Source organism: Kogia breviceps, chromosome 10, assembly GCF_026419965.1.
Source record: "Kogia breviceps isolate mKogBre1 chromosome 10, mKogBre1 haplotype 1, whole genome shotgun sequence".
NCBI lineage: Eukaryota > Metazoa > Chordata > Mammalia > Artiodactyla > Physeteridae > Kogia > Kogia breviceps.
The window spans coordinates 4,274,504-4,301,536 of record NC_081319.1 but is presented as its reverse complement, the minus strand read 5'-3'; the positions used below and the strand labels follow the sequence as shown (position 1 = coordinate 4,301,536).

The window sequence follows — 27,033 nt, the reverse complement described above, 5'->3', positions numbered from 1 at the left end:
TAGACAGGTGTCGTGCAAAACCCTTTGAGGTGGTTAATCAGGTGTTCAGCTGACAGATGAAGAAACTGGTTGAGAGAGGTGAGCCTGGCTGGAGTCACAAAGCCAGTCAGTGGTGGAAGGAGGATTTAAAGCCCAGTCTGCCTCACTCACTTGCCCTAAGTAGCAAGGAGGGTTCCACGTGGGTCAGGTAGGGTGGGAGCGCTCAAGCAAGGTTTGTGGCCCACAGGTAGCAGAAGTGGGCAACAGGGAAAGAGATTGGAAGCTGCTGAGTGGATCTCTGATATTGCCATCACTTGGACCTTTGAGACCTCCCAGGACTAACCCAGGAGGAGGTAATATTTAGCGCTCACTGTGGGTCAGACAGAATGCCAAGTATTATGTATGCATGTGCCTCATTTAATCCTCCCGACAGCTCCAGTTTACAGATGAAAAAATGAGTGTGGTGAGGCTAAGCCTGCTCAGGGTTACCCCGCTGGGATTCCAGCCCAGGTCTGTCTGCCTCCAAAACCCAAGCTTCCCTGGCCTGCTTCGTGCATGGACACTCAGGTTTCTCACGTGAGGTAGGCTATTTCATCCATAGGAAGCACCTCCTCTGAACTTTAAGGTCAAAAGCTCTTCTGCCTAAAACTCATCAGTAGCCTAGCATAGTTTTAAAAAATACTTCAGAAAGGACTTCTGGCTTCAGCTCAGGCATACAAAGAGTTTGGCAGTTGTCACTCCTGTCCTTACCACAAGGAAAAGCTGGGCAAACTGAAAGTCACTGACTCTTTGGATCCATCAGAGAACTGAGTTTGCAGGGCCTACTGCCACCTAGAAATGTGGAGAGGTGAGTGCAGAGTCGCAGCCAAGATCTGCTTACCTGAAGCAGAAGCTACTGGAGCCAGAGCTGCTAGGAATACTTGCTGAATTGCTGGCGGCGGAGTGTGGACAAGCATGGGAGTGAGAAACCCCTGGGGGTCGGCGTAAAGACACCCCACACTCTCAGGGGTTTTAGGTCCAGGAACCCCACCTGGTTTTCATAGCTAATTGCTTTGGCAGGGTAAGGGGGAAGAGTTACCTTTGTAAAATAAACTCAGAGCATTCTCCATAACAAAGGCCTCTTGGGGGGCTGGGAGGTTTACCAGAGTCTAACCCCACCTGGGGAAGGGCATTTCACACCAGTCCCCTCTAGCCGTCCTGTCTCATCCAAGTGTGGGGAGGGTAGAATTGAAAACTCATGTTTTTCTATACATTCTACTCACACACTCTTCTGACACTAAATATGGGGTGGGGGTGGGGGGTTCCACACTGACCGATTCTCCAACACCAGCTGGGCGTCAGACAATTCAATTCCATTCTGACACTGTTTACCTGGAGTTACCATCAGATCCCACACGTTAAGGGCGTCGTCCACCAAGACTGCCGCAGCACTTCAGACGCCAGCCACACGTGCGGGCCTCTGGTACTTCTGACCGGCTGTGAATCAGGGGTTTCTACAACTCCTTGGTTTCGAGAATTTGCTGTAATGGCTCACAGAACTCAGGGAGACAGTTCACTTACTGGATTATTGGTTTATTGTAGAAAGACAATTTAGGAACAGCCAAGACGGAAGAGATGCATAGGGCAAGGTATGGGAAGGGGTGTGGAGCTCCCATGCCCCCCTCTGGGCACATCACTCTCCAGCACCATGGTGTGTTCACCAACTCGGAAGCTCTCCAACTCCCTAAATTAGGGTTTTTATAATGAAGGCTTTATTACATAGGCGTGATTGATTGAGTCTTCAACTCTTAGCCCCTGTTACCTTCCTGGAGGTCAGAGGTTGAAAGGGCCTTGTTATGAATAACAAAAGCTACTCCTCTCACCTTCATCATTCCAGAGCTATTTCAGGAACGGGGACAAAAATTAGATATGACAAAAGAAGCTCCTAAAAAAAAAAAAAAAAAAAAAAGAAGCTCCTATCACTGTTTTTTTTTTTTTTTAAAAGCATCGGCACGCGGACTCTCAACCACTGCGCCACCAGGGAAGCCCCCTATCACTCTTATCATTAAGGAAATTACAAAAGAGTTTTAGGAGCTCTGGCCAGGAGCTGGGAACAAAGACCAAACATATTTCTTATTCAGTATCACAGAGGGGGATTAAGAAACAGGAAGGTCACAGCCCAAGGACACAGGCCCACTAAAATACTGAAATTTCACCATAAAATTACAGAATACTTCCCTGCTGCCACACGTTACCACCACACCTACAGGACTCCAGTATAAGGATGCATTACAGCTAAAAGAGCTACAAAGCAGACTCTAGGGAAGCCTAAAGTCAAGAGAGACAAAAACAGACACTAGAGGAATTTGAAGCCTACAGCTACAGCAAACAAACACAGCTCTACTTCTAGCCAGAATAACATAACCCCTCGTAGTAGAGGCTTATTTGCCTCAGTTCCTATTACCTAATACAGCCAATAATGTGTCACTTTCAACAAAAATTTTTAAGTGTGCTAAAAAAGGTAAGGGAAAACCCCACAGTCAGATAAGACAAAGCACATATCAGAACCAGATTCAGATATTACAGAGATGTTGGTGTTATCAGATAGGAAACTTAAATGATTAATATGTTAAAGAGTTTAGTGGTAAAAGTAAATAATATGCAAAAACAGATGGGTAATGTCAGCAGAGATAAGGAAACTCTAAGAAAGATTGAAGAAATGCTAGAAATAAAAAAGATTAACAAACAGTGCCTCTGATGAGCTCATCAGTTGACACAGCCAAGGAAAGAATCAGTGAGTCTGGAGATAGGTCAATAGAAACTTCCCTACTGCAAAGCAGAGGGAAAAAAGAATGAAAAACAACAAAAACACTGAATAGAACATCCAAGAACTATGGGACAATTTCAGAAGAGGTAAAACATGCATAATTGGAATACCAGAAGGAGAAAAAAAATGAGAGAATAAAGAAAAATATTTGAAGTAATAATGGTCAAGGACTTTCCAAAATTAATGACAGTCACTACACTACAGGTCCAGGAAGCTCAGAGAACACCAAGCAGGATAAATACCAAAAATATACACCTAGGTATATATCTTATTCAAACTCTATAAACCAAAGACAAAGAGAAAATCTTGAAAGAAACCAGAAGAAAGAACCATCTTACCTATAGTGGAAAAAAGAGAGCTGACTACTCATCAGAAACCATGCAAGAGGAGAGTGAAGTGAAATAAAGTGTTGAAAGATAACTCCCAACCTAGAATTCTATATCTGGCAAAATTATCCTTCAAAAGTGAAGGAGAACGTTCTCAGATCAATAGGAAATGCATCTCATCCACCTTTTGCTTTTCAAGAAATTGAGGTCCGGAGCTCTCCAGTGGCTAAACTAGAAAGGAGTAGATCCCAAAATCTATTTTTTCCCCCTTTTGCAAGTCAGGTTTTTAATTTTTTTTAAGTCAATGTTAGAAATTGCGCAGTTCTAACCCTTCACTTTAAAACTAGAGAAGTTGAGAGAGCAAAACTGACATTTGAGGTTGAACAGAAAGTTACTAGCCGACTTGGTGTTCAAAGTCAGCTCTCCTGAATTATTTCCTACTGTAAGTTTGTTGTCTGAATGATTGAGTTTGAGCCTATATAAAATATTTTCCCTTGGCGGAGAGGAGAAAGACTTGATTCATAAATCGTGAAAACCTTAAATTTCCAACAGGAGCTTTAACGCTTAGGCGTCTGTGCTGGCTCCCACCGCCGCCTAAGGAAAACTCTGCCAGCCAGTACTACAAGTCCCAGGCTGCTCCGCGGTGTGCGCGCTGCCCGCCGGGAGGCGTCTGCTGTGAGTCTGCGCGGGAAGTGGAAACCGCCGCCGAGAAGAAGCGGCGAGAAGGCCGCTCGGGCGGCTTCAGCTTAGCTGGTTTCTCCGCGCTGGTGGGCTCGCGGCCGGCGGGCCGGCCCCTCCGCCGCAGCCGCCATGTCCATGAAGGGCCGCTTCCCGATACGCCGCACCCTGCAGTACCTGGGCCAGGGGGACGTAGTGTTCAAGGAGTCGGTGAAGGTCATGACGGTGAACTACAACACGCACGGGGAGCTGGGCGAGGGCGCCAGGTCAGTCCGAGCCGCCGGGTCCCACCAATAACTTGCGAGTCGTTGAGACCTGGCGCTGCGCTGGCGCCTGAGACCCTACTGCACGGACGGGCAGCTTGCCCCGGGTTCCACAGCAGAAGAGGACCTCAGGGCCGCGTCGCGCCGGGTGGGGGCCGCGCTGACGGGGAGGCCGAAGCCTCCTCAGCCACCCGTGCCCCGCGGGCGGCGCGCGGTCCGGGTGGAGCCCAGCCCGGGGCGACCGACCCTTTGGGGTCCGGGCTCTTCCACCTGCTGGCTTTGGGAGAGTTGCTTTTCCTCAGTGTTGCGACCGGCGGGATACCTATGTCCCAGGGCCGACATGGGGCTGCAGTGGGAGGGGTAACAGCTGCTGGCATTTATTGAGTCCTCGTACGTGCAGCGCGTTTCTGAGTGCTCCTCGTGCACTAGCTCGTTTGATTTCTACAGAAACCCCACTGCTCTCTTCACTCCAGGTATGAAGGAACGCAGGAGGTTAAGGAACTTGCTTGTCCAGGGTACCATAGTCAGCTGGTGAGCGGGCGGTTCTGAAAGGGGGCTTCGTTCTCGAAGGGACTGTCTCTGAGCTGCGCAGCGGCCCCCGTCCCAACTCCTTAATGCTTTTCAGCCCGCCGCAGAGTCGGGACTCATTGAATGGAACTTGAAAGTGAAAGGTTTGAACTGAACCTTGAGGCAGCAGCAGTGCTTTGGGCTTTTCAGGTGTTAGGCATAAATTTACTGAGTGCCTGCTCATGCGGGGCCCCGTGCTGTGGCTGGGAATTCAAGTCCTGTCTTTCAGAAACTTTGGGATTGGGTGTGTGGGATGGATCAGAGTGAGACTGGAGAGCCCTCTCCCTTGGAGGGTGGTCCCCCCATGGCGGGGCCTTCAGTGCAAGGCTGTTCAGGAGAGCCAGCAGCTACCCTCTAGCCGTATGCTTTCCACAGGTCAACGCAAGAACTTGGACCTACTTGCGTGGGGTCAGCTGGGATGAGGGCTTCCTAGAAGACTCAGTCATAGGGCTGAATGGGCACCCAGATACTCCTGCATAACCAACTTTGCACCCATCCATCCATCCATCCATCCATCCGCACCAGGAGTCACGGCAGAGGCCAGGCAGGTACAGACAAAGGAGGGAGAGTCTGGATGGGCCTGCAGTAAACTGAAAACGTCCGCTGCCTCACGGGGCCATTCACTGCTTGGCTACGTCTTAGCTATTTGGGCTCCATGGAGAATTTCTGACTTGTCAAGGAGCCAGAAATTCAGATTTTTATGTAAATCTCTGGTTTTTAAATGGTCAGCCAATCAAAATAGGCCTGCACATACTCGCATGCTCAAGTATTTTGATACTCTCTGAGTAAATAGGAGCCAAACAGCCATTCTGTGTTTCATTGTTCCTAGTGATAAGGACTTGGCTGTCCCACCGGTGCCCTTTGGGTTTGAGCCTGTCAGACTTGCTCTTTGTAGCCCCACCGGCCTTTCTTTGCTTGTTCATGTGCCCTCAGCACTTCATCTGGCCCTCCATTCCAAGTGCCAGTGGCCAGTACAGCACTGGGCTAGCAAGTCTTAGGGTATTTGCTGGGTGTGTGGGGAGCTGCCTTATTCAGAGTCTGACAGCTAAGTTCCTTCTCACCTCTGCCAGGTGTTCTTGCCCTTAAGATGTAATGGGAGAAGTAACAGCTGCTGGAATTTGAGTTCTGTGTCCAGCCTTGCACCTCAGGATCCAGGTGAATTTGATAGTGATGGAGCCCAATGCTCACAGCCCTGATACTTTGACTTACTGGTCATGTGACCCAGGGCAGTTTACTTTTCTGACCGTTTTTTTAAAAAAATTAATTAAATTTATTTATTTTTGGCTGCGTTAGGTCTTGGTAGCTGCACATGGGCTTTCTCTAGTTGTGAAGCCCTGCATGTGTCTTTTTGAATTATGGTTTTCTCTTGGTATATGCCCAGTAGTGGGATTGCTGGGTCATATGGTAATTATTTTTAGTTTTTTAAGGAACCTCCATACTGTTCTCCATAGTGGCTGTATCAATTTACATTCCCACCAACAGTGCAAGAGGGTTCCCTTTTCTCCACACCCTCTCCAGCATTTATTGTTTGTAGATTTTTTGATGATGCCCATTCTAACCCGTGTGAGGTGATACCTCATTGTTTTTTAAAAATTTATTTATTTATTTTTGGCTACGTTGGGTCTTCGTTGCTGTGCGTGGGCTTTCTCTAGCTCTGGGGAGCGGGGGCTACTCTCCGTTGCGGTGCGCGGGCTTCTCACTGCGGTGGCTTCTCTTGTTGCGGAGCACGGGCTCTAGGCGCGCAGACTCAGTAGTTGTGGTTCGCGGGCTCTAGAGCGCAGGCTCAGTAGTTGTGGTGCACAGGCTTAGTTGCTCTGCGGCATGTGGGATCTTCCAGGGCGTGGGATCTTCCCGGGCTCGAATCCGTGTCGCCTGCTTTGGCAGGTGGATTCTTAACCACTGTGCCGTCAGGGGAAGCCCCCTCATCGTAGTTTTGATTTGCATTTCTTTAATAATTAGTGATGTTGAGTATCTTTTCGTGTGCTTCTTGGCCATCTGTATGTCGTCTTTGGAGAAATGTCTACTTAGGTCTTTTGCCCATTCTTTGATTGTTTTTTTTTTTTTCCTTAATATATTGAGCTGCATGAGCTGTTTGTCTGTTTTGGAGATGAATCCTTTGTCCATTGATTCGTTTGCAAATATTTTCTCCCATTCTGAGGGTTTTCTTTTCGTCTTGTTTATGGTTTCCTTTGCTGTGCAAAAGCTTTTAAGTTTTATTAGGTCCCATTTGTTTTTATTTCCATTTCTCTAGGAGGTGTGTCAAAAAAGATCTTGCTGTGTTTTATGTCCAAGAGTGTTCTTCCTATGTTTTCCTCTAAGAGTTTTATAGTGCCTAGTCTTACATTTAGGTCTTTAATCCATTTGGAATTTATTTTTGTGTATGGTGTTAGGGAGTGTTCTAATTTCATTCTTTTTTAATATATAAATTTATTTATTTTAAATTTTTGGCTGCGTTGGGTCTTCGTTGCAGCACGTGGGCTTTCTCTGGTTGTGGTGAGCGGGGGCTACTCTCCGTTGCTGTGCACCGGCTTCTCGTTGCAGTGGCTTCTCTTGTTGTGGAGCATGGGCTCTAGGCACACGGGCTTCAGTAGTTGTGGCACGCGGGCTCAGTAGTTGTGGTACGTGAGCTCTAGAGCGCAGGCTCAGTAGTTGTGGTGCACGGGCTTAGTTGCTCCGCGGCATGCGGGAATCTTCCCGGGTCAGGGCTCGAACCCGTGTCCCCTGCATTGGCAGGCAGATTCTTAACCACTGCGCTACCTGGGAATCCCTAATTTCATTCTTTTACATGTAGCTGTCCAGTTTTCCCAGCACCACTTATTGAAGAGGCTTTCTTTTCTCCATTGTATATCCTCCAGAGGCAACAACTTTCAACTTTAACCATTTGATTAGAGTTTTACTCCCATATAGTTAAATACCATAGTTAGAGAGCTCCTCCTTACTTTCTTAGCTTTAGGCTTTATCTGTTGACTTGCCACTGTGGAAGGCAAGGATTTAGCTCTTCCAGAAGCATTGCCGTTCCCTACCGCAGCACATGCGTACTACTCGACCCCCCCCCATCCTCCCAATTTAGTCATTTAAGAATTTTGGATAAATCAGTATTCACTGTTAAATTATGACTTTGTAAACACTGTACACAGTTGAGTCAAACATTTTGATTATTTTTCCTTTTTGTTTTTGCAGTTTTTTGTTTTCCCTGGGGTTATTGTCATTGCTTTTGTTTTAACTGCAGATTCTGCCCCAATTATGGATGTCTCCCCAAGCAAATGTCACACAATCAGACCTTCTGTTGATCCTGTCTTTTTCTTCTTGAGAATAAACTACAAGCTGCTATCTGGACTGGTTGTCCTGCATTGCCATCATGTTGGCATAAACACTGAGGCACACAGCAGTAACTTGCTCTGGGTCATACACAGCTGGGAAGTGGTGAAGCCAGGCAACCACGCTTTTACCCGTGTACCCCTTGCACCTTTCCATCGTCTGGTGTGGGGAGCAGGGTCGCAGCAGGAAGCAGAGAATGCATTTAAATTCGGGTCATTGGGGGGGCTTTAATCAAGAGACTAATTGCAAAGGTGTGGCAAGGATGGGAAAAGAAACCACAAGGAACAGTGCAAGACCCCGGGTCTAGGCTGCAGAAGTGAGGAGGAGAATGTTTGTTGGGACCTGGAGATGAAGAGGGCTGCCTGACAGGATCCTGTGGAGCTGGGACTGAGCCTGGGGTCGAGCCAGGGAGATAAATACCTTGACTCTCCTCCTCCTTCATTCTTTTGCCAGTGCTCCCTGTGGGCTGAAGCCAACACAAAGCCAGAGGGCAGGAAAGCCCATTTCCTAGCCCATATCTGTTAGCTACTCTGGATGGAGAGCAGGTGGAGAGGGATCCAGGCATACAGCTGTGTCATAGTTTATATAATCAGGCATTTGTTTCTGTTCCTTTGCTGTAACAAATAATGCTGCAGTAAACCTCACATATGTCTTTGTATTCAAGTGTGAAAATACCTAAGGCAGAGGTGAAAACATCGAGTCAAGATCTGTGCTAGTTCCAAACTGACCTCCAAGGAGGTTAGACCAATTAATATATTTAAGGAAACATTTCCTCACTTATAACTTAAAACTATTTATTTTAGCAATCTAAGAGGTAAAAAAGGACTATTTTAATTTATGACTTTGTTGGGAAGATACTGAGGATCCTTCCTTTGATAGGCCATGTGGGTTTCTGCCTGTCTGTGGCCTTTGCCTCTAGTGTTGGATTATAAATGGTGTTAATGATGTGCAGAACTCTGTATCAAGGGAATTAACCTTTAGTTTTGTGTTTTGCAAACATTTTTCTTGTTTGGCAAATGTTGATTTTGTTTTTGGTAAAGTTTGCCTCGTAGAGGTTTTATTTATTTATTTATGGCTGCGTTGGGTCTTTGTTGCTGCGCGCGGGCTTTCTCTAGTTGCAGCGAGCGGGGGCTACTCTGTTGTGGTGCGTGGGCTTCTCATTGCAGTGGCTTCTCTTGTTGCAGCACACAGGCTCTAGGCGCATGGGCTCAGTAGTTGTGGCTCGCGGGCTCTAGAACGCAGGCTCAGTAGTTGTGGCTCGCGGGCTCTAGAACGCAGGCTCAGTAGTTGTGGTGCACGGGCTTAATTGCTTCGCGGCATGTGGGATCTTTCCCGAGCAGGGCTCAAACCCGTGTCCCCTGCAGTGGCAGGCAGAATCTTAACCACTACACCACCAGGGAAGTCCCTTGCAAAGGTTTTAATGTAATCAAATTTATCTGTGTTTTAAACCTTCTGAGTTTAGAGGTTTCTCCACTCCTATACTGTAAAAGTATTCCCCATGTTTGTTTTTATGGTTTCATTTATTTTAAAATTGTGGTATAATTTACATAAAGTGCTCACCTGTAGACACACAGCTTCTCATATGAGTACACGGTGCAGCTGTCACACCAGTCAGGACTGAGGACATTTCATGGTTTCATTTTTATATTTATACTTCTGTTTTGGTGAGTTTTAGGCTAACATGCAACGTGAGGTAGGGGTATAGATTTCTTTTCCCTAAAATGACAAACCAAGTGTCCCAACACCCACATTCAGACAACACGTTAGTGGATTCCTGAGACCTGCTTTTCCTACCTCCACTTTTTCGCGGGGGACAGGGTCCTCTTAGAGTCTGATGAGAGTTCTGGACTTTCTCTTTAGAAGAATACACAGGTGCATACAATTTTAGGTTAAAAACTCATGGGTTTAATTTCTTCTGTTTTGCAGGAAATTTGTGTTTTTCAACATACCTCAGATCCAGTACAAGAACCCCTGGGTACAGATCATGATGTTTAAGAACATGACGCCAACACCCTTCCTGCGGTTCTATTTAGGTGAGTGCAGGGCCCTCTGCCGTGGCCCAGGCCTGACTTTCCTCCCGTGTTCTTCCCGTGTGGCAGTCAGCGGGGGCTGAGATGGGACCGCTTGTAAACCTACGATGGTCCTGTCACCTTGGCTCCTATACCTGGCACACAATGACCGCACAGATCTGGTCTTTCCTTCTCCAGCCGCATCTCCTGTTGCTGCCACATCTCCTACATATGCCTCATGTCATATGGGCTAGTCTTTCCAAATTCCCTTGCCGCACTGTGCTTTGATGCCTTTGCTCATGTCGGTTCCTTTGCTGGAAATCCCCTTTCTACTTTTCTTTGCTTAATTAAAAAATAAATCCTTTGGGACTCAGCTTGGGCACCATTTAACTCAGGAAACCTTACCTGCACTTTATTTTTTTATTTTTATTTTTTTTTGCGATACGCGGGCCTCTCACCGTTGTGGCCTCTCCCATTGCGGAGCACTGGCTCCGGACGTGCAGGCTCAGCGGCCATGGCTCACGAGCCCAGCCGCTCCGCGGCATGTGGGATCTTCCCGGACCGGGGCACGAACCCATGTCCCCTGCATCGGCAGGCGGACTCTCAACCACTGCGCCACCAGGGAAGCCCGCTTACCTGCACTTTAGATTGGCCTCTCCCTTCTCTCAGGGCACGTCTCTCAGTGCTGGCCACATTCTCTTGAACAGTGTATGTGTTTGCATGTGTCCTCTATGGACCATATGCATTTATGTGATGCCCTCCTGTCCCTGCGAGGAGCAAACATGAAGATTTATTCAGTTAAATTGGGCTCAGTGCCTGGAAGTCAGAAGACCATATGTTCTAACCCAACTCTCTACTCAGTCATTCTGATCCTGAGTGAGTAATGTTCCCACTTAACATATTTCTAGGGGAAGGCAAAACATCTTTCTTACACGGTTACGAGAATCAAATGAAGTATAGACTGGGAAATTTGTCAGGAAAGAAAATGATTGTTGTTTTTTCATTCATTCAGCAAATATGTATCAAGTTCCTGTTAGGACACAGGCACTGTTCCAGGTGCTTGGGGTGTCAGGGAGCCATACAAACAGAGATCTCTAGCCTTGTAGAGATGATATTCCAGCAGGAGGAGATAGAATGAACAAGAAGCTCAATAACATGGTTCGTTAGAAGATGAGTGCTATGGAGAAAAGAAAAATAGAGCAAGGTGGAGGTGAGGAGAATGGTGGTGGTTGGCAATTTCGTGTATGTATTTCGTGTTGGTGTTTTAAAAAATTAACTTTATTGAGGTATAATTTACCCATAATAAAATGGACAGGTCTTACGTGCATGGAGTGATGAGTTCTGATAGATGTGACGGGTCTGTGTCACTGTTTCCCAGTGAAGACCCAAAAAGTCTCCCGGTACTGCTTTCCAGTTACCAATTCCCACTCCCAAGAGGGGCAACCACTTGTTAGCAGTTCTTTTTTTTTTTTTTTTTTTTTTTTTTTTGGCCGCACTGTACAGCTTGTGGAATCTTAGTTCCCCGACCAGGGATCAAACCCGGGCCCTCAGCAGTGGGCACAGAGTCCTAACCACTGGGGCCGCCAGGGAATTCCCTCTGTTAGCAGTTCTTTCACCATAGACTAGTTAGTTTTATTTGTTTCAGAACCTAATATAGAATCTCACAGTATGTTCTTTTGTGTCTGGTTTTCACTTGTCTTTTTGAGATTCATTCACGTTATGTGTATCAGTAGCTTATTCATTTTTACTGCTGCACTGTGCTCCATTATCAGAACATACCACAGTTTATCCATTCCCTTGTTGATGAACATTTGGGTTTTCTGTAGATGCCAAGACAGAGTTACAAGTATGAGGTTTATTGGAGATGGGGGCAGGCAGGGAGAGTCACCAGATGGCAAAGCACGTTTGACATCTCTGGAAGGAGGTCTGGCCGGGAGATGCCTCAGATGAGAAAGTCGGGGCCAGTCGGTAGGAAGCTCTGGCTGCGTGTTGGAAGCGGCAGGTCCTGCACGGGGACCTGGGAGAGCCGGGTGGGCTTGGCTCTGCCGCTGCAGCGGGTCCCAGAGACTCCTCCAAGGAGGGTCTCGCTCGAGGCGGGTGTTAGCGGCTGCCTGCCGAGGGTGGTTTGGGAAGGTGCACGTCTCTGTGGACCCAGGTGTTCGGTTCTCCTGGGCACAGGCTCAGGATGGGCTTGCTGGGCCACAGAATAGGCATGTGACCCTCTTAGAAACCACCCAGACAGGCCTCCAAAATGGTTATGCCATTTGTCCCTGCAGTCCGCAGGGTGAGGGGTCCTGCTGGCCCCCCATCCTCACCCAAACTGGTCCTATTGCTCATCTGCATTTCCTGTGGCTGCTATAAGATCACCACGAGGTTGGTGGCTTAAAGCAATACAGATTTCTCATCTTAGTTTTGTAGGTTTGAAGTCCAACATGGGCTAAAATCAAGGTGTTTGCGGGGCCTTCCTTCCTGGAGGAGCTAGGGGTGCCTTTTCCAGCTTCTAGAGGCCCCCACATTCTTTCTTTATTTTTAAATTCTTTCTTTCTTTCTGTTTTATTTTTGGCTGTGTTGGGTCTAAGTTGCTGCCCGTGGGCTTTCTCTAGTTCCGGCGAGTGGGGGCTGCTTTTCTTTGCGGTGCGCGGGCTTCTCATTGTGGTAGTTTCTCTTGTTGCAGAGCACGGGCTCTAGGCGTGCGGGCTTCAGTAGTTGTGGCTCGCGGGCTGTAGAGCGTAGGCTCAGTAGTTGTGGTGCATGGGCTTAGTTGCTCCGCGGCATGTGGGATCTTCCTGGACCAGGGCTTCAACCTGTGTCCCCTGCACTGGCAGGCGGATCCTTAATCCCTGTGCCACTAGGGAAGCCCGAGACCCCCACATTCTTTGGCTCGTGGTCCCTTCCTCCATCCTTGAAGCCAGCTGTGTTCATTTCTGGCCCTCTCCAACAGTCACACGTCCCTCTGACCACAACCCAGGAGGGTCTCCAACTTTAAGGACCTTGTGATTAATGGGGCTGCCAGATTATCCAGGAGAATCTCCCCATTTCTGGGTCCTTAGGTTTAATTTCATCTGCAGAGGCCCCTTGGCCACGTCAGGTGTCATATTCATAAGTTCTGGGGGACTAGGAGTGGGCATCTTTGGGCGCCATTCTTCTCATCACATAAGTCTTTTCAGCCATTCCAGTGCCTGTATATCTCCTTGACATTTTAATATGCATTTCCCTGTATCTTTCCATGTGCTTATTGGCCATTCATTTCTTTCTTTCTTTCTTTTTTTTTTTTTTTAATAAATTTTATTTATTTATTTATTTTTAGCTGTGTTGGGTCTTTGTTTCTGTGCAAGGGCTTTCTCCAGTTGTGGCAAGCGGGGGCCACTCTTCATCACTGTGCATGAGCCTCTCACTACCGCGCCTCTCTTGTGGCGGAGCACAGGCTCCAGACGCGCAGGCTCAGTAATTGTGGCTCATGGGCCCAGTTGCTCCGCGGCATGTGGGATCTTCCCAGACCAGGGCTCGAACCCGTGTCCCTTGCATTGGCAGGTGGATTCTCAGCCACTGCGTCACCAGGGAAGCCCCCATTAATTTTTTTGGAAAGAGTCTGGATCTTTTGTCCATTAAAAAAAAAAGTGGGGGCTCTTTTCTTCTTGAGTTGTTTATATATTCTGTATTCAGTTCCTTTGTCAGATGTATTGTGAATATTTTTTGTCTGTGGCTCCCTTTTCATTTTCTTAATGGTGTCTTTTGAAGAGCAGAAGTTTTAATTTTGATGAATTCCAGCTTATCAGTTGTTTTATGTTTAGTACTTTTTGTGCCCTGTCCAAGAAATCTCTGCCTACACCAAAATCAAAAAGATTTTTCTCCTGTGTTTCAAAACTGGGAGAGTCCTAGATTTACATTTAGGTCTGTGATCTCGTTATTTGTGTTTTAAGTGAGATAAGGATTGAGGTTCATTTTAGGTTTTTTAGATTTGGGATATAGCACCATTTGTTGAAAGACAATCCTTTCCCTTATTTAATTTCCTTGGCATCTTTGTCAAAAAAATCGACCATGAATGGATAAACGAAATCCGTATATTCATCCAGTGGAATATTATTCAGCCGTGAAAAGGAATGAAGTACTGGCATATGCTACAACACGGATGAACCTTGAAAACATGCCAATGGAAAGAAGGCAGATGCAAAAGGCCACATAGTGTGTGACTCCATTTGTGTGAGGTGTCCAGAACAGACAAAGCCATAGGGACAGGAAGTGGTTGTCAGGGGCTGGGGCTGGGGTGGTGTGGGGAATAGGGAGTGACTGCTTAATGGGTACAGGGTTTCTGTTTGGGGTCATGAGAAAGTGCTGGAACCTAGATAGTGGTGATGGATGCACAACATTGTGAAGGCACTAAAAACCACCAAATTTTACACTTTAAGCTGGTTAAAATGGGAGAATTCCCTTGAGGTCCAGTGGTTAGGATTCCGTGCTTTCACTGCCAAGGGAGCGGGGTTTTTAAAAATTTTTTTTTAAACATCTTTATTTGAGTATAACTGTTTTACAATAGTGTGTTAGTTTCTCCTTTACAACAAAGTGAATCAGTTATAAATATACATATGTTCCCATATCTCTTCCCTCTTGCATCACCCTCCCTCCCACCCTCCCTATCCCACCCCTCTCGGTGGTCACAAAGCACAGAGGTGAACTCCCTGTGCTATGCAGCAGCTTCCCACTAGCTATCTAATTTACATTTGGTAGTGTGTATATGTCCCTGCCACTCTCTTACATCGTCACCGCTTACCCTTCCCCCTCCCCATATCCTCAAGTCCATGCTCTAGTAGGTCTGTGTTTTATTCCTGTCCTAACCACTAATCTCTTCATGACATTTCTTTTTTCTCAGATTCCATATATATGTGTTAGCATACGGTATTTGTTTTTCTCTTTCTGGCTCACTTCACTCTGTATGACAGACTCCAGGTCCATCCACCTCATTACAAATAACTCAGTTTCATTTCTTTTTATGGCTGAGTAATATTCCATTGTATATTATATATGTGCCACATCTTCTTTATCTATTCATCTGTTGATGGACATTTAGGTTGCTTCCATGTCCTGGCTATCGTAAATAGAGCTGCAATAAACATTTTGGTACATGACTCTTTTTGAATTATGGTTTTCTCAGGGTATATGCCTAGTAGTGGGATTATGGGGTCATATGGTAGTTCTATTTGTAGTTTTTTAAGGAACCTCCATACTGTTCTCCATAGTGGCTGTATCAATTTACATTCCCACCAGCAGTGCAAGAGTGTTCCCTTTTCTCCACACCCTCTCCAGCATTTATTGTTTCTAGAGTTTTTGATGATGGCCAATCTGACCGGTGTGAGATGATAATCTCATTGTAGTTTTGATTTGCATTTCTCTAATGATTAATGATGTTGAGCATTCTTTCATGTGTTTGTTGGCAATCTGTATATCTTCTTTGGAGAAATGTCTATTTAGTTCTTCTGCCTATTTTTGGATTGGGTTGTTTGTTTTTTTGTTATTGAGCTGCCTGAGTTGCTTATAAATTTTGGAGATTAATCCTTTGTCAGTTGCTTCATTTGCAACTATTTTCTCCCATTCTGAGGGTTGTCTTTTGGTCTTGTTATGGTATCCTTTGCTGTGCAAAAGCTTTTAAGTTTCATTAGATCCCATTTGTTTATTTTTGTTTTTATTTCCATTTCTCTAGGAGATGGGTCAAAAAGGATCTTGCTGTGATTTATGTCATAGAATGTTTTGCCTATGTTTTCCTCTAAGAGTTTGATAGTGTCTGGCCTTACATTTAGGTCTTTAACCCATTTTGAGTTTATTTTTGTGTGTGGTGTTAGGGAGTGTTCTAATTTCATACTTTTACAGGTAGCTGTCCAGTTTTCCCAGCACCACTTATTGAAGAGGCTGTCTTTTCTCCACTGTATATCCTTCCCTCCTTTATCAAAGATAAGGTGACCATATGTGTGTGAGTTTATCTCTGGGCTTTCTTTCCTGTTCCATTGATCTATATTTCTGTTTTTGTGCCAGAACCATACTGTCTTGATTACTGTAGCCTTGTAGTAGAGTCTGAAGTCAGGGAGCCTGATTCCTCCAGCTCCATTTTTCGGTCTCAAGATTGCTTTGGCTATTCGGGGTCTTTTGTGTTTCCATACAAATTGTGAAATTTTTTGTTCTAGTTCTGTAAAAAATGCCAGTGGTAATTTGATAGGGATTGCATTGAATCTGTAGATTGCTTTGGGTAATAGAGTCATTTTCACAATGTTGATTCTTCCAATCCAAGAACATGGTATATCTCTCCATCTATTTGTATCATCTTAATTTCTTTCATTAGTGTCTTATAGTTTTCTGCATACAGGTCTTTTGTCTCCTTAGGTAGGTTTATTCCTAGATATTTTATTCTTTTTGTTGCAATGGTAAATGGGAGTGTTTTCTTAATTTCACTGTCAGATTTTTCATCATTAGTGTATAAGAATGCCAGAGATTTCTGTGCATTAATTTTGTATCCTGCTACTTTACCAAATTCATTGATTAGTTCTAGTAGTTTTCTGGTAGCATCCTTAGTATTCTCTATGTATAGTATCATGTCATCTGCAAACAGTGACAGCTTTACTTCTTCTTTTCCTATTTGGATTCCTTTTATTTCTTTCTTTTCTCTGATTGCTGTGGCTAGAACTTCCAAAACTAGGTTGAATAAGAGTGGTGAGAGTGGGCAACCTTGTCTTGTTCCTGATCTTAGTGGAAATGGTTTCAGTTTTTCACCATTGAGAACAATGCTGGCTGTGGGTTTGTCATATATGGCCTTTATTATGTTGAGGAAAGTTCCCTCGATGCCTACTTTCTGCAGGGTTTTTATCATAAATGGGTGTTGAATTTTGTCAAAAGCTTTCTCTGCATCTATTGAGATGATCATATGGTTTTTCTCCTTCAGTTTGTTGATATGGTGTATCACGTTGATTGATATGCGTATATTGAAGAATCCTTGCATTCCTGGGTTAAACCCCACTTGATCGTGGTGTATGATCCTTTTAATGTGCTGTTTGATTCTGTTTGCTAGTATTTTGTTGAGGATTTTTGCATCTATGTTCATCAGTGATATTGGCCTGTAGTTTTCTTTCTTTGTGACGTCTTTGTCTGGTTTTGGTATCAGGGTGATGGTGGCCTCATAGAATGAGTTTGGGAGTGTTCCTCCCTCTGCTATGTTTTGGAAGAGTTTGAGAAGGATAGGTGTTAGCGCTTCTCTAAATATTTGATAGAATTCACCTGTGAAGCCATCTGGTCCTGGGCTTTTGTTTGTTGGAAGATTTTTAATCACAGTTTCAATTTCAGTGCTTGTGATTGGTCTGTTCATATTTTCTATTTCTTCCTGGTTCAGTCTCGGCATCTTGTGCATTTCTAAGAATTTGTTCATTTCTTCCAGGTTGTCCATTTTATTGGCATACAGTTGCTTGAGTAATCTCTAATAATCTTTTGTATTTCTGCAGTGTCAGTTGTTACATCTCCTTTTTCATTTCTAATTCTACTGATTTGAGTCTTCTCCCTTTTTTTCTTGATGAGTCTGGCTAATGGTTTATCAATTTTATTTATCTTCTCAAAAAACCAGCTTTTACTTTTATTGATCTTTGCTATTGTTTCCTTCATTTCTTTTTCATTTATTTCTGATCTGATCTTTATGATTTCTTTCCTTCTGCTAAATTTGGGGTTTTTTTGTTCTTCCTTCTCTAATTGCTTTAGGTGCAAAGTTAGGTTGTTTATTCTAGATGTTTCCTGTTTCTTAAGGTATGATTGTATTGCTATAAACTTCCCTCTTAGAACTGCTTTTACTGTATCCCATAGGTTTTGGGTCGTCGTGTCTCCATTGTCATTTGTTTCTAAGTACTTTTTGATTTCCTCTTTGATTTCTTCAGTGATCACTTCGTTATTAAGTAGTGTATTGTTTAGCCTCCATGTGTTTGTATTTTTTACAGATCTTTTACTGTAATTGATATCTAGTCTCATAGCGTTGTGGTCAGAAAAGATACTTGATACGATTTCAATTTTCTTAAATTTGCCAAGGCTAGATTTGTGACCCAAGATATGATCTATCCTGGAGAATGTTCCATGAGCACTTGAGAAAAATGTGTATTCTGTTGTTTTTGGGTGGAATGTCCTATAAATATCAAGTAAATCTATCTTTTGCATTGTATCATTTAAAGCTTGTGTTTCCTTATTTATTTTCATTTTGGATGATCTGTCCATTGGTGACAGTGGGGTGTTAAAGTCCCCTACTATGATTGTGTTACTGTCGATTTCCCCTTTTATGGCTGTTAGTATTTGCCTTATGTATTGAGGTGCTCCTATGTTGGGTGCATAAATATTTACAATTGTTATATCTTCTTCATGGATCAATCCCTTGATCATTATGTAGTGTCCTTCTTTGTCTCTTGTAATAGTTTTTATTTTAAAGTCTATTTTGTCTGATATGAGAATTGCTACTCCAGCTTTCTTCTGATTTCCATTTGCATGGAATATCTTTTTCCATCCCCTCACTTTCAGTCTGTAAGTGTCCCTAGGTCTGAAGTGGATCTCTTGTAGACAGTGTATATATGGGTCCTGTTTTTGTAGCCATTCAGCCAGTCTGTGTCTTTTGGTGGGAGCATTTAATCCATTTACATTTAAGGAAATTATTGATATGTATGTTCCTATTACCATTTACTTAATTGTTTCGGGTTGTTCTTGTAGGTCTTTTCCTTCTCTTGTGTTTCTTGCTTAGAGAAGTCCCTTTAGCATTTGTTGTAAAGCTGGTTTGGTGGTGCTGAACTCTCTCAGCTTTTGCTTGTCTGTAAAGGTTTAAATTTCTCCATCAAATCTGAATGAGATCCTTGCTGGGTAGAGTAATCTTGGTTGTAGGTTTTTTTCCTTCATCACTTTAAATATGTCCTGCCACTCCCTTCTGGCTTGTGTAGTTTCTGCTGAAAGATCAGATGTTAACCTTATGGGGATTCCTTTGTGTGTTATTTGTTGTTTTTCCCTTGCTGCTTTTAATGTTTTCTTTGTATTTAATTTTTGACAGTTTGATTATTATGTGTCTTGGTGTGTTTATCCTTGGGTTTATCCTGTATGGGACTCTCTGTGCTTCCTGGACTTGATTGAGTATTTCCTTTCCTATATTAGGGAAGTTTTCAACTATAATCTCTTCAAATATTTTCTCAGTCCCTTTCTTTTTCTCTTCTTCTTCTGGGACCCCTATAATTCGAATGTTGGTGCGTTTAATGTTGTCCCAGAGGTCTCTGAGACTGTCCTCAGTTCTTTTCATTCTTTTTTCTTTCTTCTGCTCTGCAGTAGTTATTTCCACTATTTTATCTTCCAGGTCACTTACCCGTCCTTCTGCCTCAGTTATTCTATTGATCCCATCTAGAGTATTTTTCATTTCATTTATTGTGTTGCTCATTGTTACTTGCTTCCTCTTTATTTCTTCTAGGTCCTTGTTAACTGTTTCTTGGAATTTGTCTATTCTATTTCCAAGATTTTGAATCATCTTTACTATCATTATTCTGAATTCTTTTTCAGGTAGACTGGCTATTACCTCTTCATTTGTTAGGTCTGGTGTGTTTTTATCTTGCTCCTTCATCTGCTGTGTGTTTTTCTGTCTTCTCATTTTGCTTATCTTACTGTGTTTGGGGTCTCCTTTTTGCAGGCTGCAGGTTCGTAGTTCCCTCTTTTTGGTGGCTGTCCCCAGTGGCTGAGGTTGGTTCAGTGGGTTGAGCAGGTTTCCTGGTTGGGGGGACTAGTGCCTCTGTTCTGGTGGATGAGGCTGGATCTTGTCTTTCTGGTGGGCAGGTCCACATCTGGTGGTTTGTTTGGGGATGTTGGTAGCCTTATTATGATTTTAGGCAGCCTCTCTGCTAATGGATGGGGCTGTAGACCTGTCTTGCTCTTTGTTGGGCATAGGGTGTCCAGCACTGTTCGTTGCTGGTCGTTGAATGAAGCTGGGTCTTGGTGTTGAGATGGAGCTCCCTCTGGGAGATTTTCGCCATTTGATATTACGTGGAGTTGGGAGGTCTCTTGTGGACCAGTGTCCTGAGGTTGGTTCTCCCACCTCAGAGACACAGCCTTGACACCTGGCTGGAGTGCCAAGAGCCTTTAATCCACACAGCTCAAAATAAAAGGGAGAAAAAAATAGAAAGGAAAGAAAGGAAGGAAGGAAGAAAGGAAGGGAGGGAGGAAGAAAAGAAGGGAGGAAGGAAGGAACGAAGGAGGGAAGTAGGAAAAAAGGAGGGAAGAAAGGAAGAAAGAAAGGGAGAAGACAAAATAAAGTAGGATAAAATATAGTTATTAAAATAAAAAATAATTATTAAGAAGAAAAATTTCTATTAAAGAAAAAACAAAAAAAACAAAAACAAAAACAACCAGGTCGGTCTAACCCTACGACAAATGGTGAAAACAAAGCTATACAGACAAAATCTCACACAGCAGCACCCACATACACACTCACAAAAAGAAAAAAGGGGAAAATAATAGTATATCTTGCTCCCAAAGTCCACCTCCTCAACTTGGGATATTTTGCTGTCTATTCAGGTTTTCCACAGATGCAGGGCACTTCAAGTTGACTGTGGAGCTTTAATCCGCTGCTTTTGAGGCTGCTGGGAGAGACCTCCCCCTCTCTTTGTTCGCACAGCTCCTGGGGCTCAGCCCTGGACCTGGCCCCGCCTCTGCGCGCAGGTCGTCCGAGGGCGTCTGCCCTTCGCTCAGACAGGACGATGTTAAAGGAGCAGTTGATTCGGGGGCTCCGGCTCACTCAGGCCAGGGGGAGGGAGGGGCACAGGTGCGGGGCAAGTCCACGATGTCAGAGGCCGGCGTGACGCTGCACCGGCCCGAGGTGCACCGTGCGTTTTCCCGGGGAAGCTGTCCCAGGATCCCAGGACCCTGGCGGTGGCGGGCTGCACAGGCTCCCGGGAGGGGCGGTGTGGAGAGTGACCTGCGCTCCCACACAGACCTCTTGGTGGCTGCGGTAGCAACCCTAGCGTCCCACACCCGTCTCTGTTGTCTGTGCGGACAGCCGCGGCTCGCGCCCGTTTCTGGAGCTCCTTTACGCGGTGCCCTTAATACCCTCTCCTCGCGCCCCAGGAAGCGAAGATGCAAGAAAAAGTCTCTTGTCTCTTCGGCAGCTCCGCGCCCGTTTCTGGGGCTCCTTTAAGCGGTGCGCTTAGTCCCCTCTCCTCGCGCCCAGGAAGCAAAGAGGGAAGAAAAGGTCTCTTGTCTCTTCGGCAGCTCCAGACTTTTCCTGGACTCCCTCCCGGCCAGCTGTGGTGCACTAACCGCTTCAGGCTGTTTTCACTCTGCCAACTCCAGACCTTTCCATGGGATCCGCCCGAGGCTCAGCTCCCAGCCCCGCCCGCCCCGGCAGGTGAGCAGACAAGGCTCTCGGGCTGGTGAGTGCTGGTCGGCAATGATCCTCTGCGGAATCTCTCTGCTTTGCCCTCCGCACCCTGTTGGTCTGCTCTCCTCCGCGGCTCCAAAGCTTCCCCCTCTGCCACCCGCAGTCTCTGCCCGCGAAGGGGCTCCTAGTGTGTGGGAACCTTTCCTCCTTCACGGCTCCCTCCCACTGGTGCAGGTCCCGTCCCTATTCTTTTGTCTCTGTTTATTCTTTTTTCTTTTGCCCTACCCAGGTACGTGGGGGAGTTTCTTGCCTTTTGGGAGGTCTGAGGTCTTCTGCCAGCGTTCGGTGGGTGTTCTATAGGAGAAGTTCCACGTGTAGATGTATTTCTGGTGTATCTGTGAGGAGGAAGGTGATCCCCGCGTCTTACTCTTCTGCCGTCTTATCGCTCCCTGGGAGCTAAGATCCTGCAAGTCACATGGCACAGTAAAAAAAAAAGTATAATTGATGTACAGTAATAGTATGTAAGTTACAGGTGTACAATATAGTGATTCACAATTTTTAAAGGTTATACTCCATTTATAGTTATAAAATATTGGCTGTATTCCCTGTGTTGTACAGTATATCTTTGTAATTTATTTTATATATATTAGTTTGTACCTCTTACTCCCCTACCCCTATGTTGCTCCTCCCTCCTTCCCTCTCCCCACTGGTAACCACTAGTTCTATCTGTGAGTCTGCTTCTTTTTTGTTATATTCACCAGTCTGTTGTATTTTTTAGATTCCACAAATAAGTGCTGTCATACAGTATTTGTCTTTCTCTGTCTGACTTAATTTCACTTAGCATAATGCCCTCCAAGTCCATCTATGTTGCTGCAGATGGCAAAATTTCATTCTTTTTTATGGCTAAGTAATATCCCATTGTGTGTGTGTGTATAGTACATCTTTATCCATTCATCTGTTGATGGGCATTTAGAATGCTTCCATATCTTGGCAATTATAAATAATGCTGCTATAAATATTGGGGTGCATGTATCTTTTTCAATTAGTGTAGTTTTTTTTTCGGGTATATACTCAGGAGTGGAATTGCCGGGTCATGTGGTGGTTCTATTTTTAGTTTTTTGAGAAACCTCCATACTGTTTTCCATAGTAGCTGTACTGTTTTACATTCCCACCAACAGTGTACAAGGGTCCCCTTTTCTCCTTATTTATGGTCTTTTTGATGAATGCCATTCTGACAGGTGTGAGGTGATATGTCATTGTGGTTTTGAGTTGCATTTCCCTGATGATTAGGTATTTTGAGCATGTTTTAATGTGCTTGTTGGCCATCTGCATTTCCTTTTGGAAAAATGTCTGTGCGGTTCTTCTGCCCGTTTTTTAATCAGGTTAAGTATTTATTTTTTACTTGGCTGTGCTGGGTGTTTGTTGCCACATGCGGGATCTTTTAGTTGTGGCATACGAACTCTTAGTTGCAGCATGTGGGATCTAGTTCCCTGAGTAGGGATCGATTCTGGGCCCCCTGCATTGGGAGTGCAGAGTCTTAATCACTGGACCACCAGGGAAGTCCCTCATTTTGTTTTATGTTTTCCTTTGCTGTACAGAAGCTTTTAAATTTAATTAGGTCCCATTTGTTTATTTTTGCTTTCATTTCCTTTGTTTTAGGAGACAGATCCCCCAAAAATATTGCTACAATTTATTTCAACGAGTGTTCTATGTTTTTTCTAAGAATTTTATGGTAGCTAGTGTTTATATTTAGGTCTTTAATCCATATTAAGTTTATTTTTGTAGATGGTGTTAGAAAATGTTTTAATTTCATTCTTTTACATGTAGGTGTCCAGTTTTCTCAGCACCACTTATTGAAGAGAGTGTCTTTTCTCCATTGTATAGTCTCGCCTCCTTTCTGGTAGATTAACTGACCATAAATGTGTGGGTTTATTTCTAGGCTCCCTGTTCTGTTCCACTGGTCTATGTGTCGGTTTTTTTTGTTGTTGTTCTGTTTTTTTTTTTTGCGGTACACAGGCCTCTCCCGTTGCAGAGCACAGGCTCTGGATGCGCAGGCTCAGCAGCCATGGCTCACGGGCCCAGCTGCTCCGCGGCACGTGGGATCCTCCCGGACCGGAGCACGAACCCGTGTCCCCTGCATCGGCAGGTGGACTCTCAACCACTGCGCCACCAGGGAAGCCCTATGTGTCTGTTTTTTTGTGCCAGTACTTTGCAGTTTTGAATACTGTAGCTTTCTGGTGTAGTCTGAAGTCAGCATGATTCCTCCAGCTCTGTTCTTGTTTCTTAAGATTGTTTTGGCTATTCGAGTTTATTTCTGAACTCATCCTCTTTAACTGATCTATATGTCTGTCCTTATGCTAATAGCACACTGTCTTGGTTTTTGTAATTCATAGTATATCTTAAGATCAGGAAGTGTAAATCCAACTTTGTTCCCCCCCCCTTTTTTTTCCCAAGATTAATTTGGCCCTTGTAGGTTCTTTGCATTTCCATATTGACTTTAAAATCTGCTTGCCAGTTTCTAGAAAAAAAGCTTGCTGGGATTTTGTTCGGAATTATAGATCACTGAGAATAATGAACGTTAAAAAAATTTATTTATTTTTGGCTGCATTGGGTCTTTGTTGCTGTGCGCTGGCTTTCTCTAGTTGCGGCGAGAGGGGGCTACTCCTTGTTGCGGTGCGTGGGCTTCTCATTGCAGTGGCTTCTCTTGTTGGCGGAGCATGGGCTCTAGGTGCGCAGGCTCAGTAGTTGTGGTGCACAGGCTTAGTTGCTCTGTGGCATGTGGGATCTTCCTGGACCAGGGCTCGAACCTGTGTCCCCTGCATTGGCAGGTGGATTCTTAATCACTGCGCTGCCAGGGAAGTCCCTGGACATTTTAATAATATTGAGTATGTTTTGTGACTGTTGTATAGGTATTTTTAAAATTTTCATTTTTCAGTTCTTTGGTTAGCACCAAACAACTTTGTAGAAGTACAGCTGATTTTGTACATGGGCCTTATGTCTTGCAATCTTGGTAATTCATATTTCTAGAAGTCTTTATTTTCTGAATTCCTTAGGATTTTCTACATACACAATCATTACATCTGCAAATAAAGTTCTTCCTTTCCAATCATTTAGTTTCTTTTTTGTGTGTCTTAATTCACTAGCTGATGTGGCTGTAAGATTGTGCATTTTTACCAGTAATTTAGGAAAGTTCCAGTTACTCTGCATCCTCACTAGCACTTGGTATTGTGTTTAAAAAATTTTTAGCCACCTTAATATCTCACTGTAGTTTTATTTTGTATCTAATGGCTGATGATAGAGTATCTTTTCATGTGCTTATTATTATCCATTTTTGTTGTTGTTAAATGTTTATTCAGATATTTTGCCCAGTTTTTCTTTGGATTGTCTTTTTTTTTTTTTTTTTTTTTGCGGTACGCAGGCCTCTCACTGTTGTGGCCTCTCCCGTTGCGGAGCACAGGCTCCGGATGCGCAGGCTCAGCGGCCATGGTTCATGGGCCCAGCCACTCCGCGGCATGTGGGATCTTCCGGGACCCATGCATGAACCCGTGTCCCCTGCATCGGCAGGCGGACTCTCAACCAGTGCGCCACTAGGGAAGCCCTGGATTGTCTTTTTGACATTGAATTGTGAGAGTTCTTTAGTCAGGATACAAGTCCTTTATCAGATATATGCTCTTCTTCCTGAGTTGTCTTGTCATCTTTGCTGAAAATAAGTTGACCATAAATTTAATAAGAGTTTATTTCTAGACTCAGTTCAGTTCCATTTCTATAGGCTGTTCTTTTGCTCAGTACCACAGTGACTTGATTACTGTAGCCTGTGGTAAAATTGAAATTGGAAAGTGAATGTTCTCCCATTTTCTTGTTTGTCAAGGTGGTTTTGGCTGTTTTGGGTCCTCTGCATGAATTTTAGGCTTAATTTTTCAGTTTCTACCAAAACACCTGCTAGGATTTTTGATAGGGATTGACTGAATCCATAGACTGATTTGGGGAGGATTGCCATCTTAACAATACTAAATCTTTCTATCCGTGAACATGGAGTTTCTATTTAAAATAGTATGTATGCTTTTGTACATACCTAAAGTTTATGTGTGCTCACATCTAAAGAAATACGGAAAAGGGGCAGCATAATGGTTTACATAAACACTTATTTGACCGTTAAAATGTTTCTCCTCTAAAAGCAAATCCCAGATCACCACCATTTGAGGCCAGGGAGTGCCTTGCTGTGTTCTCAGCTTTCTTCCCCCCTTTTCCTCTTGTTTCCAGATTCTGGGGAGCAAGTCCTTGTGGACGTGGAGACCAAGAGCAATAAGGAGATCATGGAGCACATCAAAAAGATTCTGGGCAAGAATGAGTGAGTTCTTGGGCTTGACCTGGAGGGGTGCAGATGTCTTGGCCCAGAGATTTGAGAGGGAGGAGGTGGGCGTGCTGGGAGGGGGCGGTGTTGAGAGGGCAGACTCTGGCAGGAGACTCGGATGCTGACCAGAGAGTGGGCGGAGTCTGTGCGCCTGAACCTCTGAGCTGCAGCTCCCTGCACCGTGAAGATAAAGATGGTCCTTTCCTCCTGGGTCCATGGGAGGCTGAGAGGCATCTGAAATGCATGCCCTTGTGGCTGTGACCATGTCCCTCTTGGGGAATCTCAGCTTGGAGCTAGTGGGTGACCAACCCCAGGGCCTGCTGTGACACATTCCTTTTCTTCCCATGAATGGAGGGAGGGAGGGAGGGAGGGGAAGGAGGGAAGATGGGAAAGTCGGTCTTGAGAAAGCGCACGAAGGCACTTCCAGGCCCCTTGGTCCCGATTGCCTATCCTCAGAGCTGGGGTCACCTCTTGCTACCCTGCACCGGGCCCCAGCCCCGGAGGCCCGGGGGGAGTAGGGAGCAGCGTAGGAGGTCTCCCTGGCAGATGCTGGGGCTCACTCGGCTGAGCAGTCCCCCACTTCCCAGCGGCTTGGAGCCGTGTCACCCACACCTTGTTGCTGTCTGTGTTCTTTGGCAGGGAAACCCTCAAGAAAGAGGAGCAGGAGAAAAAACAGCTTTCTCACCCAGCCCACTTCGGCCCCCGAAAGTATTGCCTGCGGGAGTGCATCTGTGAGGTGGAGGGGCAGGTGCCCTGCCCGGGCCTGGTGCCGTTGCCCAGGGAAATGACAGGGAAGTACAAAGCAGCTCTGAAAGCCAGTGCCCAAGACTGAGGCCCCAGAAAAGCCCCTGCTCCTATTCCCCGAGAGACTGAAAATCTCTTTGCAATAAAAGGGTCTCCTTTACACACTTGTGTAAAAGTGCATGGGGGGAGGGGAGGAGGTGGGCTGCAGCCAAGCTGCGCAGCGAGCACCCTGCGCCGTCAGGGCAAGAAATGCTTCAGAATCACGGAGCAGTGCGGCGTGAATCCGGCCTGATAGGCCTTTGTAGGCATAGGGCTTCGGGGTCGGGAAGGTGTACGGCCGCAGCCTGGTGACATCTCGTGTCAGTCCTGCGGCCCTTTCCTGGTCTCTGCTAGCTTTGACTCTTCTTCCAGGCCTTGCTCTGGAGAATAATGAAGAACGGCTGCGTGGGGGTCTGGCCGGAGCTGTCTAGCTGGTGGTATAGACGTCCTCTCCAGTCAGGCTTTTTGGGATTTTTCAGAAATCCCAGGGCAAGCCTGTGTGCAGCACTTGCTTTTTCAACTAAAGCCAACTGACCACTGGAGCGAGGCTGTGCCAGAGGCCAAGAGGTCCCAGTAGAGGCCCAGACCTGCCTCCCTGGT

At 45.2% G+C, this 27,033-nt stretch overlaps 1 protein-coding gene across 1 annotated transcript; it reads left to right on the top strand.

Annotated features, from left to right (window-relative positions):
* The first annotated feature begins 3,780 nt into the window (after nt 1–3,780).
* MRPS25 (mitochondrial ribosomal protein S25) lies at nt 3,781–26,554 on the top strand. Its single transcript, XM_059076897.2, has 4 exons — nt 3,781–4,055; nt 9,864–9,970; nt 25,560–25,647; nt 26,290–26,554. The coding sequence occupies exons 1-4, from the start codon at nt 3,922–3,924 to the stop codon at nt 26,480–26,482; spliced, it is 522 nt and encodes a 173-aa protein (XP_058932880.1). The 5' UTR covers nt 3,781–3,921; the 3' UTR covers nt 26,483–26,554.
* Nucleotides 26,555–27,033: the final 479 nt, after the last annotated feature.

Coding starts and splice junctions, on each gene's coding strand:
- MRPS25 (XM_059076897.2), top strand. CDS start 3,922: ATGTCCATGAAGGGCCGCTTCCCGATACGCCGCACCCTGCAGTACCTG. Junction 4,056..9,863: donor GAGCTGGGCGAGGGCGCCAG/GTCAGTCCGAGC, acceptor TCTGTTTTGCAG/GAAATTTGTGTTTTTCAACA. Junction 25,648..26,289: donor AAGATTCTGGGCAAGAATGA/GTGAGTTCTTGG, acceptor GTTCTTTGGCAG/GGAAACCCTCAAGAAAGAGG.